The sequence below is a fragment of the Loxodonta africana genome, chromosome 3, assembly GCF_030014295.1.
Source record: "Loxodonta africana isolate mLoxAfr1 chromosome 3, mLoxAfr1.hap2, whole genome shotgun sequence".
Lineage (NCBI taxonomy): Eukaryota > Metazoa > Chordata > Mammalia > Proboscidea > Elephantidae > Loxodonta > Loxodonta africana.
In genome coordinates, this window is record NC_087344.1 from 97,852,800 (window position 1) to 97,868,420 (window position 15,621).

The 15,621-nt window shown below is 46.4% G+C and overlaps 1 protein-coding gene across 1 annotated transcript; it reads right to left on the reverse strand.

Annotated features, from left to right (window-relative positions):
• Window positions 1-489: 489 nt before the first annotated feature.
• Window positions 490-13,017, reverse strand: JUN (Jun proto-oncogene, AP-1 transcription factor subunit). Its single transcript, XM_064282038.1, has one exon. The coding sequence runs from the start codon at window positions 12,203-12,205 to the stop codon at window positions 11,216-11,218; it is 990 nt and encodes a 329-aa protein (XP_064138108.1). The 5' UTR covers window positions 12,206-13,017; the 3' UTR covers window positions 490-11,215.
• Between the last annotated feature and the right edge of the window lie 2,604 nt (window positions 13,018-15,621).

Sequence of the window (15,621 nt, forward strand, 5' to 3'; positions counted from 1 at the left end):
ACGGAAGAAAGACCTGATGATCTGCTTCTGTAAATGCTACGGCCAAGGAAACCCTATGAAGTAGTTCTACTGTGTAACACATGGGGTCTCTATGAATCGGAATCCACTCAAACGCAAAGGATTTGTTTTGTTTTTACATATGTGATCTTCTTGATAACCTTCTGAGCTAGCCATGGTTGGCTTCATTTTATAAAGGAGGGAAATGAGGCTTAGCAATATTAAGAGACTTGCTCCGTGTACCACAGCTACAAGCAGCAGAGCTGAGCTTTAACCCAGAGCGGCACTGGGCTCCAAAATCAGCACACTTCTTCTAGCTCAGAGCACCTCGATTCTTCGCGTGGTGAGAAGGATAACAAGGAACAGAAGCAAAAGCTCTGGTATTGTTCTAGCTGTGTGAAACTGGGCAAGTTAGTTTTCTTCTCTGAACCTCAGTTCCCTCATGCACAAAATGGAAGGATAACAGTGCTTGAGTGGCAAGGAGATTGTGAGGCTCAACAGAGATGTAGCTTTATGTGGCAGTACAGTTCAGGAGCAAGGTCACGTGTGAACAGAGCAAGTTCTTTGGACTCAGAGAGACCTGGACTCAGTTTGGGTTTCCACTAGTCACTTATTCTATGACCTTGAACAAGGTTTGAACCTCCATTTCCTCATAAGTAAAATACAACCCTCACGTCTACCTCACAAGTCCTATAACAGTGACTGCTACATAGACGAAGCTTAATAAATGGTATCTATTATGAAAATTATAATTTTTTTTTATTATGAAAATTATAAAGGTGTCACTTTTGTTAGAGTTGTGGCAGGCACTGTTCTTTCCTACTGAATTAGGATAAGCTAGGTAATGCTGGAGCTCCTAGGTTAATGTATTAATGTGTTGGCTGCTAAATGAAAAGTTGGAGGTTTGAGTCCACCCAGAAGTGCCTTGGAAGAAAGGGCTGGCAATCTACTTATGAAAAATTCAGCCTTTGAAAACCACATGGAGCACAGTTCTACTCTGACACACATGGGGTCGCCATGCCAAATGGCTTGGTTAGGTAACGCTACCATAACAATCAACTCTCAAAACTCAGTGCTTTAAAACAACAAAGGTTTCATTCTTGCTCATGCTAACTGTCCATTGTAGGCATGTTGGAAAGAGGGCTTTGGTTTATACCACTATCATTTAGGGACCCAGGTTGAAAGGCACTCCATCTTTGTCCTTCCACAATTGCTAAGGCTGGGAAAATGTAACATGTTGAATCTTACTCTAGCCTTTTAGGCTTTCGCCTGAATGTAATGTATGTCACCACTGGTCACATTTCATTCCTGACACAAGTGACAAGGCCTCACACAACTTCAAGGAGGCAGAGAAGTACAATCCTACCTGTGCTTAGAGGAAGAATTGGAAATATTTGCTGTAGAGCACTAGTTACTAGTGACTACTCCTTCAACCCAAAGGCCATCCTTCTTCTCTACTTCTTTCTTGTTATCAGAGCCCTGATCTTTATTTATTTTTAAATTTATTTTTGGTATTCATCCTCCTGTCAGCTTAGAAAATGTTGGTCCTAAGGTGTAATTCATGACTGTAGGCCAGCCATGGTGGTCTCATTCCCCTTGCTGGCAATGAGTTTAGGTATAAGTGTGTGACCTGCTCCTGTCCAATGGCTCCGGAGGGGAAGTCTACTGGCTTGGAGGTGGGAGCCTTCTAGGAAAGGTTTCTATTGCTAATAAAAACAGAAAGATGGAAACAAACATTCTGTTGGTAATTACTGTGTTTACTTACGATGACAGAAACCTATCTTGAGTCCATACAAGTAGTTCCTCCAAACACTTGAGAATGGGGAGATGAAAAGATGGAAAGCACTCGCGCCCATAATGATGTCCTTGAGCCAGTATTTTAACTGCCCCTGGATACTTTTAGGTCTAGACTTTGTGTTTAAATTGTGTCTTTGTTACTGGCCCCTATAAGCATCCTATTAGAGTAGTCAGTTTGAGATAAAGTCAAGGAAAGTTCCTCCTCTGAGCATGAACCTAGGATGAACCAATACATCCCAGAAGAGATTAACCATTTCCAGAAACTGATGGACGGATAATCCTGAGAAGATTTGGGAAATACTCAAGTTCTATTCAGGTGGCCAGTGAATACTTGGAACCAAAGAAGGCAGTAACTTAATCAATGATCTGGTAACCCAATTTTCTGAAGAAATAATGAGGCAATCATCAGGCAATTTGTGTGTGTGTGAAAATATACACAACAAAACATACACCCATTCAACAGTTTTATCATCTGCAATTCAATGACAAAGGCTACATACCTCACATTGTGTCACCTTTCTCACTATCTCTACCCATATTGCTTCACTACTGTTAACTTAGACTCTCTGCCCATTACAGTTCTCATTGTACTTTGGGTTACTGTTTTCATTTTGATCTCATATAGATAATTCTTTAAAAGAGTATCATACTGAAGACAAACATTTATTAATTGAGCTAAACTGTTGTTTAGTTTAAAAATGACTTCATGGGATAATATCAGTTCAAGGTTTAAAAATCATTTCCAGGTTCATCTGGTCTCAGTGGATCTAGTAAGTCTGGTTTCCATGAGAATTAAAAGTCCTGTTCCACATTTTTCCTCCTTTTGAACATGATCCATCTATTGGATCCTTGATCAAAACGTTCAGTAATAGTAGCCAGGCACCATCCATTTCTTCTGGTCTCATGGCAAAGGAGACAGTGTAGTTCATGAATACAACTAGAGCTGTAGTCCATTTCCTTCTCTGATTCCTGGGTCTCCTTCTTCCTCTGTGGCTCCAGGCAAATAGAGTCCAATTGCTGTATCTTGGGTGGCCACTTGCAAGTTTTTAAGACCCTAGCAGGCAATGTATTTTAGGAGGGGTACATAAAAGTAGGAGCCCTTGTGGTACAGAAGTTTGGACAACAAGAAATTGTTAGGACTTCTCAGCACAGAGTTTGCAGCAGTGCAAGGAGTGTTCATTCGACATCACTATAGGGTAGATGAAATATCCCGGGAGATTCTCTCTGCTTACCTTTGCTCAGGCGCTGTGCACATCAAAGAACCGTCTGATGCCTAATTCAGTTCCTCAGGGCCCTTGATATAGAAGTAGGGGGAAGGAACTAGATAAAGGACCCAGGGATACCAGGGCATCTAGTTCCTGGAATAATATAGGAGGAGAGTATAGTTCTCCTCCTGAGAACCTAATCTTGGTTCCCCAGTTAGTACATGACTGGCCTTGAGAAACGCACTTGAAACTCACTGGGCAAGTTCACTCCTGCTCCAGTGAAATGCGGCTACTAACAATGAGTATCCTCAGTGCAGTGGTGAAAATAAAAGTAGATAGAAGAAGTGAAAGCACTTTTTAAAGTATAAGAATATGATCTGGTGATTACAAATCTCATCACTTATCACTCTTCCCTTTGCTCACTCCACCCAGGCCTTCTTTTAATGCCTAGGACACACCAAAGTCCTTTCTAACTCAGGGCCTTGCCTCAGCTGACCCTCCAACTATATTCTCTACCCCTACTCTTCGGCTCTTCACTTGATGGACTGTTAGTCATCTGATAAGTCTCAGCTCCAGTATTTCTTCAGAAAGGTTTTCTTTGTCCCCAATTCAATTTAAATTATTATTCCCTCTTACAGTGCATAGTTCTTTCCATTGCACTTGTCAAAATGTATGATCACACATTTTTTTGTGTGTTTCCTAGTCCAATGTCTCTCTTGTTAGCTGCCCTCTGGTCGGCCCCTGACTCAAGTGGAGTTCATGCAGAATGGAATGAAATGTGCAAACCTCCACTGACTGATGGGTGTTGTCTTCCCATAAGGTGCTCTGGCCTGGAATCAAACCCCGTCTCCCCCATGAAAGGCAAGAATTCTACCACTGAACCACCAATGTCCCCACACGTTTCTCTTACTAGATTATAAACTCCGTGAGGGCAGGCATCTGGTTGCCCTCTTTTGGGTTCCTAATGTGTGATACAAAGTAGGAATTCAAATAAAATGAGTGTCGAATGAATTTAAGGTATTGTAATTCAATTCCCCCAAAATAAGTAAAAAACATTGGCTTCTTTGTTTATAGAGAGTTTGTATAGTTTGGGTCCAGTAATTCCACTGAGCTTAATCAATTCTGGAGGACCTGATAAAATCAGGTTTAGGTCCTCTTTCTGGGAGGCCTGGCCTAGGCGGTCATGGGTCCCCTTCTTTGACACCTGTTTAATTGAGCATCCTGACACTGAGCAGGTGAAATCTGGGCCACTTTGTAAGCTGACTTTTTTTCAGGATATCAAATTGACACAGTGGAGAGGAAAACTTGAGTATGGGACAGAAAAATGAACTTCTCAATATCACTCCTAGGGCCCAACTTGTCAAAAAGTTGAATAAGAAGAAGTGTGGAACGTGGTTGCTTGGGCCAAGTCATCCTCTTCCCATTTCTCCCCCAACTTTAAGACTACTTTAAACGCTGTAGACATTCTAAATTAAACAGAAAGCCTCTCTCTGATATTATTCTCCTTACCCAGCCTCCTCTCCAACAGCCCATCATCCAGACTGCTGCCAAAACGAATCTTTCCTAACTTCTGAGCTGTGTATGTTTGTTCCTGCTCTGCTTCCAATCCTTCCATGGTTCTCTACCACCTACAGAACAACAACCAAATTCTTACCATGGAATAGATGTTCCTTCACACCCTGACCCTTATTAAACTTTGCCGCATCATTTCCCTTCACTTTTCCTTTTACAGAGTTAATTCCCAACCAGTTAAGCAGCTTACAAGCCCCTAAACACACCATGTTTTCTCGTACTTCCATGCCTGTCTTTGCACACAGGTTCCTCCCCCCACCTATTTTGCCTGGTTAGTCCTAATGGATTGGTTCAAATGCCATCTCTCTTGTGAAGTCTTTCCTGACAATGGCTCCTCCTCCCCCCGTCTGGCACCCTTTTCTTACAGCGTGTATCTTGTGGCATTGGAATAGTTTCTGCTTCATCTCCAACTCCTCCCCAATAGAGTTCCTTGAGAAAAGGGATGGTATCTTGCTTATCAATGAAACCCCACAAGCTGGCATTGAAAAAAAAGCCTAGTTGCTGCTGTTGAGTTGACTCCGACTCAGGAGGACTTTATATGTGTCAGAGTATAACTGTGCTTGATAGGGTTTTCCATGGCTGATTTTTCAAAAAAAAAAAAGATCGCCAGGCGTTTCTTCTAAGGCAAATTTGGGTGGACTCAAAGCTCCAATCTTTCAGTTACCAGCTGAGCTCATTAACTATTTGCATCACCCAGAAATTCCACACAGCCCATCATAGGGGTGCAGAAAAGCCAAGCCCAGGGGAATGCCCTTCTTTGAGATGTCCAATGGGAGCCCCTACCTAGTCCGAAATCAAATAACTAAGGCTGGATTCCAGAATTAGAAAAAGACACTTCCACTTTCTAAGGCAACCCCAGCTTCCAACCCTCTTCACCTCTTTCATGAGGTTCCACTTGGCCCATGAAGAGGTGTGTGGTAGGGGCCTAGAAGACAGTGTTTTTTTCCTTGGTCCATCTGATACTCAGCTTCTCTAATAATAAAAGGAAATGGGGAGTAGATGGATTAGCGTGATCCTTGTCTCTGTCAAGCATACTTTGGGGACTAACTTCTGGTTTCAGAAAAACATCTAACTTTACAAAGAGAAAGTCCCCTATACTACTACTAGTGGAGTTGGTTGTTTTTAATAAAGCCACATCTGGTATTATTTTTTGTGCCTGTTTTTTTTTATTAATGACACACATATTATCTTTCTCCGTCTCCTCCCTCCAAGCCTAATGTTTCAGGCAGATCAGTTTTGTGTAAGAAGATGCCCACTTGTATTAGTGGAGGAGGAAAGGGATGCTCTGTGTGGCTGGAAGTATGACTATGCTAACAGCTTAATTCTTTTAAGGGAACTCATTGAGAAGTTGGCTTTAGAAATTGGTAATTGGCCAGGTTTTACTTTTCTGGGAGAGGGTCTTCAATCCATCTGGAGTTGTGCACCTTGAAATGGATGAGGCGTATCCCACTAGAAGAAATTAAGACCTGGAATTATTTTGGAGGAGGGTGTAGGTTCAATTGTTCATTCAGTCATCAAACATTTATTTATTTATTTTATTAACTTTTATTGAGCTTCAAGTGAACGTTTACAAATCAAGTTAGTCTGTCACATATAAGTTTATATATACCTTACTCCATACTCCCACTTGCTCTCTCCTTAATGAGTCAGCCCTTCCAGTCTCTCTTGACAATTTTGCCAGGTTCCAACTCTCTCTATCCTCCCATCCCCCCTCCAGACAGGAGATGCCAACACAGTCTCAAGTGTCCACCTGATGTAATTAGCTCACTCTTCATCAGCATCTCTCTCCTACCCACTGTCCAGTCCCTTTCATGTCTGATGAGTTGTCTTCGGGAATGGTTCCTGTCCTGGGCCTACAGAAAGTTTGGGAACCATGACCGCCAGGATTCCTCTAGTCTCAGTCAGACCATTAAGTATGGTCCTTTTGTGAGAATTTGGGGTCTGCATCCCACTGATCTCCTGCTCCCTCAGGGGTTCTCTGTTGTGTTCCCTGTCAGGGCAGTCATCAGTTGTAGCCGGGCACCAATTAGTTCTTCCGGTCTCAGGATGATTTAGGTCTCTGGTTCATGTGGCCCTTTCTGTCTCTTGGGCTCTTAGTTATCGTGTGACCTTGCTGTTCTTCATTCTCCTTTGGTCCAGGTGGGTTGAGACCAATTGATGCATCTTAGATGGCTGCTTGTTAGCATTTAAGACCCCAGATGCCACATTTCAAAGTGGGATGCAGAATCAAACATTTATTTTTATAAACAATGTGCCAGGACTGTACTAGGAGTCTGGTGATATACAGATGAGTAGGTTTGGGTTCTAGCCAGGAGACACAGAGGTTCAAAACCCAAAAACCAAACCTACTGCCGTCCAGTCGATTCCAACTCATAATGACACTATAGGACAGGGTAGAACTGCCCATAGAGTTTCCAAGGCTGTAAATCTTTATGGGAGCAGACTGCCACATTTTTTTCCTTCAGAGTGGCTGGTGGATTCAGACTGCCAACATTTCAGTGAGTAGCTGAGTGCTAAATCATTGCGTTACCAGGCCTCTTTCTGGATGCTCAGTGGGGAATTATTCATTCCACCTGAAGATGGAGTTAGCAAGGCTTTCCAGAGAAGGTGACTTTTGTGCCGAGCCTTGAAGAATGAGTAGAATTCATCAGGTGAACCAGAAGGAAAGGTATTTCAGGCAGAGAGATGAGCATAAGCAAAAGCATAGCGGGGTGAAAGGGCACGGGATTCAGATTCATACAAAGTTATGTTAGTTATCTAAGAAGATTAGAAAGATGAGTGGGGCAGTGAAGAGGGTGAATGGGCCAAGCAGAGTGAAGAGCATGGGCAAAGCCATAAAGGTGCGAGAACGCCAAGGTGGCTGGAGCCGAGAGGACGGGGCAGGAGGAGTTCAAAGTAAGAAGAAGAGGTAGAGTGTACAAGACCACATGGGCCATAAGGAATTTGGATTTTATCCAGCATGCACAAGGGAGACATTGACATGATTTACACAGCAGTGTGACACAATCGGAAACCCTGGTGGCGCAGTGGTCAAGAGCTACGGCTGCTAACTAAAAGGTCAGCAGTTTGAATCCACCAGGTGCTCCTTGGAAACCCTATGGGGCAGTTCTACTCTTCATATAGAGTTGCTATGAGTCGGAATCAACTCAACAGCAGCGGGATTGGTTTTTTGGTTTTTTTTTTTGTGACACGATCAGACTTGCATGTTAGAGGGGTCACTTTGGCTGCAGGGTAGGTAACCTAGTTATCCGGTGCTGCTATAACAGAAATAACACAAGTGGATGGCTTTAACAAACAGAAATTTATTTTCTCACAGTTAAGGGGGCTAGAAGTCCAAATTCAGAGTGATGGCTCTAGGGGAAGGCTTTCTCATCTCTCTTACCCCATCTCTCCTCTGCTCACTTGTTTAATCCCTTTTATATCTTAAAAGAGATTGACACAAGAATGCACCTTACACTAATCCTGCCCTTATTAACATAACAAAGACAACCCATTTCCAAATGGGATTATAACCACAGGCATAGGGGTTAGGATGTACAACACATATTTTGGGAGAACACAGTTCAATCCATAACAGTGATGCTTCTGATAGCGGTGTGTAGCCATTCAATTCAGAGCTTATTAACTTTTTTTGAGTCATGAAACTCTGTGAGAACCAAATAAAAGCTAATGATCTCTATTCCCAGGGAAGTGCACACACTTACATATACATGCATGCACACACACAATTTTGTGGACAATTTCATTGAGTTCACCAACCCTCTGACATAGAACATTAAGAATCCCTGATCGAATAATTTATTACATATCTTTACAGCAAGAGAAATTAAGAGAGGATAAATGGTTTTACGTGTCACTGGCTTCATCCTTTCCAATTATTACTGTTATCCACGGAATAACTCACCCAATGCCCATAATAAAATTAATCTTTGAGTATCTTTAAGTAATTCACTGATTTTCTGTCTCCAAAATTTACAGGTCATTGGTTAATTTTTTTCTACTGCAACTATTTTTTTCCTACTCCTTTGTGGCACAGTGGTTAAGAGCTTGGCTGCTAACCAAGAGGTCGGCAGTTCAAATCCACCAGCCACTCCTTGGAAACCTATGGGGCCGTTTTACTCTGTCCTGTAGGGTTGCTATGAGTCGGAATCATCTGGAAGGCAACGGGGTTTGTTGTTGTTGTTAGAACGGTTAAAATTTTAGGCATATGTATTTGAGAATGTTAGTTGAAATACGTGGGAAAGGCCTGAGTTTCAGAGTTGTTTGTTTTTAAATACTGGAGTTGAATGCAAGCCGGGGATTGGTGTGGCTTTTCTGTAGTGCAGTGCTGTCTGGGCTTAGTCTACCTTTGCAGGTAATTAATTCCCCAGCCTGCTTATTTTTTCTAGTTGGCTCTTGTTTAGCTTGCACAGAGCCCCACCCCAAAGTGCTTTATTGTCCCTCTGCTAACTATTCCTACATATGGTCAAAATCAACTCACCTTCCAGGTTGCTGACATCGGCAAACGTGCTGTTTGGCAAACTGGGCTCTGCTCCCAGTAAACCTTTGTGAAAGGAGCGTTATTACAATGGAGTATCTCTGATAGCTAAGACACTGTCCAAACTCCTCAACTCCTAGATATACTCCTAAGGAGAAACTCTTTGTCTATTAGGATTTGCAGCCACAGGCTCCCAGACCTGTTGAGTACTAAAGCACCGCTAATGAGCAAACAGCTCTGCCTCAATTAGTGGTTTGTGAGATATTCCTGGATATCAAATTGCTGTTGCTGCTTGATTATCACACTGGCTCTTGGGATAAAATGCAACCAAACAAAAAATTGTTCCCTTGTTGAGTACTTCCTTGTTGATCTCCTAAGTTATATCTGTAGACAGAATTTAAGTTTGCTATTTCTCCAGAGCTGAGGTTTGATTTACACGTTATCGTTGTGTTCATGTTTTCTCTCGCTAATCTTTTCCATAGCATCTAGATTACCATCTTTTGAGACTGATTCCATAATAATGATTTAAACATGCTTATTTTAGAAACAAATTAAGAATTATAAAAGGATCCAAAATGGTAAACTGCTATACTAGTATTTTCCCTGGACATCAGTGTTTATTTCAGGAAGAGACAGAGACAGAGAGGAGAGAGAGAGGGGGAGAGTTTAGATTTCCTTCTACAGATTTACGGCTTAAAGGATAAAGAAACTGGAAGAATGTTTCATCCAGGTAAACTGCCATTGCAACTTCTGGTTTGACTTCCTAAATTCTTTGCTACTTTATTACTGAGTAACTTCAGATTGCCATTGATATTAACCCCAGCAACTGAAATGCTTCAGTATATAGCTTGGGAAGAAAACAGTAGTAAAGTGAAAGAAAATCAAGATCTGTTATTGGTATTTGAATATATTTATTGTGACAAGATGCTGTTATAAATATTCATAAGCAAAGATTTTTTTTTTTAATCTAGGAATTGTCAAAGATTCCAAATTGGAAGGATACATCTTTTGTAAAATCTGCTGCCAGTTTCTGCTTTGAGAATAAGCATCTATTGTTAAGTTTCCACTAACATTATAAACGGTCACAGCACATGCCACTTGACACAATCCCAAACTTTAAAGTATTATTTGACTTCCCAGTGGGCTGTCCCACTCCACCTTAACCCCATCTCCCCAGCCCCTTGATACACATTGCCCTTTGGTAAGCAATTCTATGTAGACAGTTGGGGGAGGAAAGAGTATAACTTGATCATAGCCTCAGCTATATCAGTTTCTGAAGTCCAATATAGAATAGGTTTTATTGCTTGATAGTAAGCATTGAGAATGATTTTAATTGACACTCCTAACTCTTTCAACTCCACTTAGATGGTTAATCTATAGATAATGCAGAAAAGAGGTTGGTGGGGAGTATTTTTTCAATATTTTATTGTATTTTCTTAAATATCCCTTCTGGAATTTTCAGAAACAAAACATAAAAAAAATTATATACTTTATTACAAATTACAAATGGTAAACTCAGAGAGTGCTCCAAATCTCTTATTTACAAACAACACTGGGCAGGACACCCAAACAAACAAACATGAAATAACTTACAAAGTCATGAAGCTGTTTATTGACAGTAATCAGCTTTCATCAAATTAAAAAAAAATATATGTACATACACAGTTAACGAAGGCAGGCCAGAAAGAGTTCATCTGTAGGCTCAGCTTCCCTCTCACACACCTCCCTCCCGCCTCCCCTCCCCACCCACCTCCCTTTGTGTTCTTAAGGAGTACTACAGAAGCAATCTACAGTCTCTATTGCAGTTTGTAACCCCTCCCCCACCCCCCTTTTAATACTGAATGAGATCGAATGTTAGGTCCATGCAGTTCTTGGTCAATGTTAAAGAAAAGTCTAACGTTCCGTTCGCGCGGGGACTGCCCATCCGCAAAGCGGGGCAGCCCGCAGGCTGCTGCTCCCTGGCTCCACGCCAAGGGAGGGCGCGCCAAGTCCTTCCCACTCGTGCACACTGGGGGCGCCGTCAGGACGCAACCCAGTCCAACTTGGATACCCTTGGCTTTAGTCCTCGGACACTTCTTTTTTCTCTCTCTCGCAACTTGTCAAGTTCTCAAGTCTGTCTCTGTTATTTGTTTGTCTCCGTTTCCCCTCAACCCCCGACAGTCTCTCTTCAAAACGTTTGCAACTGCTGCGTTAGCATGAGTTGGCACCCACTATTAACGTGGTTCATGACTTTCTGTTTAAGCTGTGCCACCTGTTCCCTGAGCATATTGGCCGTGGACGCCAGCTCCGAGTTCTGCGCTTTCAAAGTTTTCACTTTTTCCTCCAGCCGGGCGATCCTCTCCAGCTTTCTTTTCCGGCACTTGGAGGCAGCGATGCGGTTCCTCATGCGCTTCCTTTCCGCCTTGATCCGCTCCTGTGACTCCATGTCGATGGGGGACAGGGGCGGCGTCTCCCCGGGCATCTCGGGGACCGTCTGCGGCTCCTCCTTTAGGGCCTGGAGTCGAGGGTGCTGCACGGGGATCTGCTGGGGCAGGTGATGTGGCGGCTGCGGCTGCTGTTGGGGCTGCGCGGGAAAGGCCAGGCCGCCGGCGCCATAGGAGGGCGCCCCGCCGCCGCTGCTCAACGCGCCCGGGTTGAAGTTGCTAAGGTTGGCGTAGACTGGCGGCTCGCTGTGCAGGCTGGCGCTGAAACCGCCGCTGCCGCCCGCCACGGAAGCCACCGCCGGGGCCACCATGCCCGCCCCGCTGACCGGCTGCGCCGCGGACGTGACGCTTGGCAAAGTGTTCTGGCTGTGCAGTTCGGCCAGGGCGCGCACGAAGCCCTCGGCGAAGCCCTCCTGCTCGTCCGTCACGTTCTTGGGGCACAGGAACTGGGTAGGGGTCGGCGTGGTGGTGATGTGCCCGTTGCTGGACTGGATAATCAGGCGCTCCAGCTCGGGCGACGCCAACTTGAGCAGCCCGACGTCGGGCGAGGTGAGGAGGTCCGAGTTCTTGGCGCGGAGGTGCGGCTTCAGGCTGCCCACCGGGTCAGCCAGGTTCAGGGTCATGCTCTGTTTCAGGATCTTGGGGTTACTGTAGCCGTAGGCGCCGCTCTCGGACTGGAGGAAGGAGACGTTGAGGGCATCGTCATAGAAGGTCGTTTCCATCTTTGCAGTCATAGAAGAGTCCGTCACTTCACGTGGGGTTAGTTTGGGCTGCGCGCAGAAGTTTCGGGGCCGCAACAGCGCGTTGGCAAGCGAGGGGTACCCGCGCCTCCCGCGGCCTTTGGCAAGGAAAGTTTCTCTAAGAGCGCGCGCACACGCTGGCTGTCCTCCCCCCAGCGCCCTCCTCACCAGCTCGCTCCAGAGAACGCAGGCTTAAGATGCCGCCTGCACCCTTCCTTCTCCGCTCTCGCGCGCTGCCTCTCTTTGAAAAGTCGCGGTCACTCACTGAGCGCTCAGCGGGCGCAGTGGTTGCTCGGACGAACTCGCTTCCCGGGGACAGCAGTCTCGAAGCGGTGCCGCTTAGTGCAGATCCGGCAGTGGCGAGCCGGCGGCGGGTCGCAGCCGCCCCGACTCCGACGACTCTCCCCTCCTCCGCTGCGAGGGGAGGGGGCTCCTGGCACCAGCAGCTCTTGCTCGCCCAAGTTCAGCAACCGGTGTGAGCGAAGCTGGACGCGCGTCCCTCCTCTCTTTCCTCTCCTGCCGCCTTCTTCTTTATCACCGCTGCGGCAGCTTAAGAGGAAAGGTTTGCAAACGTTCGCTTCGGGACCCGGGTACCACTTGTCCCCTCTCCTCTCGGCTGGGAAAGTTCTTTGCCGCTGCAGCCGCTCGCTGGACTTCCCCCGGCTGGCGGGCAGTCACAGCTCTCCGCGGCTGTCAACGCCCGGGCAGCGGTGCTCTCTTCCCGGGGCTACTGGAGAAGGGGCTCTCCGGGCGCTCCCCAAAACACCAGCCCGGAAGCCACAGGCGCTAGCTCTGGGCGGTTAGCGAGAAAATGGAAAAGAAAAGAAGATTTGCAGTTCAGACTCTGCTGCCTTCCTGACTGACTGTCTCCGTCTGTCTGTCTCAGTCCGCGCGCCTCCACTCCCGCCTCGCTGCTTCAGCCACACTCAGTGCAACTCTGAGCCCTTATCCAGCCCGGAGCTCAACACTTATCTGCTACCAGTCAACCCCTAAAAATAGCCCATGATGTCACCCCGAGGCCTTCCCATTGGCTCGTGTCGCTCTCAAGGGGGCGGGCCCGCCCGTCACCATGGAGACCCCACCCTAGAAGATTCTTCTCCGGACCCGCGGAGGCTCACGGGATGAGGTAATGCTCCGCTGCCCTCCTACAGTTGGGCCCTTCTTTCTCGTCCTCTCCCCCTCCCCCTCCCGCGCGACTCTGGCCCTTCTCTCCCCCTTCTCCTCCCAGGCCAGTCCTTCCCGGCCCGCCCGGTGCATTGTGGGCTGACGTCTTGGGGTTTGACTGTCTGGTGACGGTGGCTGCCGCGAGCGGGAGGACTCTCCCAGCCTCTGACCCAGGCGGGCTCAAGCTCGGGACCGAGATGCAGGGGATGCGGGGCCCCGGAAGGCTGGGGGACCGGGGTAGTTGTCTGGGGCCGAGGGTGTGGGATGATGTGTGGTTTTTCGCCACTTGGGAGGCGCGAAGTTGGCCGAGGCATTTCGCCGCGCGAGGTTGGGAGGCTGGGAGCCCGCGTCGGTGACCCCCCCGCATTTCCGGGGGCGGGAGCGCCGCCCTTAAGGTGGCTCTGTTTAGTCCCCCGTGGGGGTGAGCTTAAGTGGGCCCAAGTTTAGGGCTGGTCGCACGGGGGTTGACCCCCCACGTTGAAGACGCTCTGAAGTTTGTCTCTCGTTCAAGTTCACGAGCGACCGTCCTCTCCGCTCTCTGGCAGTGCCCAGAGCCGAGTGGTTTGCATTGCTTGAAACTGGGCGCTCCGCTAAGTCCCGCTGCACCTCACGTCACCCTTCGGGGACCCTGGGGGGAAGAGGGTTGCAGGAGTTTACAGCTTTGCCTTGGAGGTGAGGTTTTTACAGGGGGAAGAATCAGGCGGCAACTCAGCGTCCATTTCGGAACAAGCGTTTAGGGATTCCGAAATTCTGGGAACCCCGGTGATCTTCTACCACACACCCCACCCTACACACACACCACACACACACACACACACACACACACACACACACACACACACACACCCGCCCTGATTTGCTTCGGGGAAAACAAGTGTCGAAAGCGGCAGAGACTCGCCAAAAGTCACGCAGCGACTCAGGAGCTTAAAAATCTCTCGACTCCCTGCTGGGTGGTGAGCTGATACCTTGTGCAGCCTCTAGGAAGCGCTAGACACATATAAGTGGTTCCTTTCTGTGGTGGTGATTTATCTGCCCCGCCCCCTCACTCCTCCCCACTTCAGTGACAAAATGTATGGTGGAAGGAATACCGAAGTCGGGAATCCTGCGTTCTGTCTGCCCCGTGCTGCCACAGTGTAAGTGAGCGATCACTGAACTTCTCTGTGCTTCACTTCCCTCATCTGCAAGTTAGCTGGTTAGATCTGCTTCCCTGGGCTGCAGGCGTTAGTGTATCATCTTGCCTCCGTGGCTAAGGAGGTGGTCGCCAAACACCCATTCCTTGACCTTCCTCCAAGTTTCCCAAAGCATTGTAGGAGGATGGAATGCCAGGACATAAGAGTGTAATTTGGCAGGACAAGGTCTGCTTTCCAGTGAGGAACACTGAGGGGAGGAGGTGAGTGAGGGTGGATCCGGTTAGAAGGCAACTCTTTCCCAGGCCGCCTCTCTAGGTCTAGGGTTTGAAGTTGGATCTGTAGTAGTTGAAGTTCCTAGGTACTTATTCTGACTTTTCTGCTTCTGAACTCGGGGGAATTCAGTCTTAAGTTCATAGCCCCCAGCCTTAAGGTATTTGTGGCTTTGAAAGTTCAGAATCAACAGCAGCTGGTGTTGGTGGAGAATCCGCCGATTTTTTTTCACTTGAGGCACTCAACTCTTCATTCATTCGTGTGGGAGAGGATACCTAAGTAGCTACTGTGAGCCAAGCACTGAGCTGGGACAAAATGTGAGGAGGCGGGAGGGGTAGGGATGCAACGATGGCAAAATCCAGTTCCTTCCCTTAAGGAGGAAACACTGTCCTCTATACTGTTGCCATGAATTATTTTCTGTTACATTTTATAACCAGAGAGCTGGTATTCTTAATTTTTAATATCACCGTAATAAAAATGATTTTCATGTATTGAATGAGTATTTTCCAGACATTCTCCTAAGCAATTTAAATATGCTGTTTTCTCCCCACAGCCATCTTGATAAGCATATATTATTATCATTTTTGTTTAACATGTGAGGAAATAGGCCCAGAGATTTCAAGTATCTTGTTCAGGACACACAGGCAGTTGAAAATTGACCTCGGATCTGTATTAATTTCCTTATTGTATCTTCTTGGCTCTGATAAACTTTCTTGTGAAGTATTAGTTGCCTGCAGAAGAAATGGAGCTTGTGGGAGAGGGGAAGTCATCTTGCCTGATCCTCTGACGGTAACTCCTTTCAAAGCTCCCGTATTTAGACTTAGGACTGTGGATAAATATATATCC

Coding starts and splice junctions, on each gene's coding strand:
- JUN (XM_064282038.1), bottom strand. CDS start 12,205: ATGACTGCAAAGATGGAAACGACCTTCTATGACGATGCCCTCAACGTC.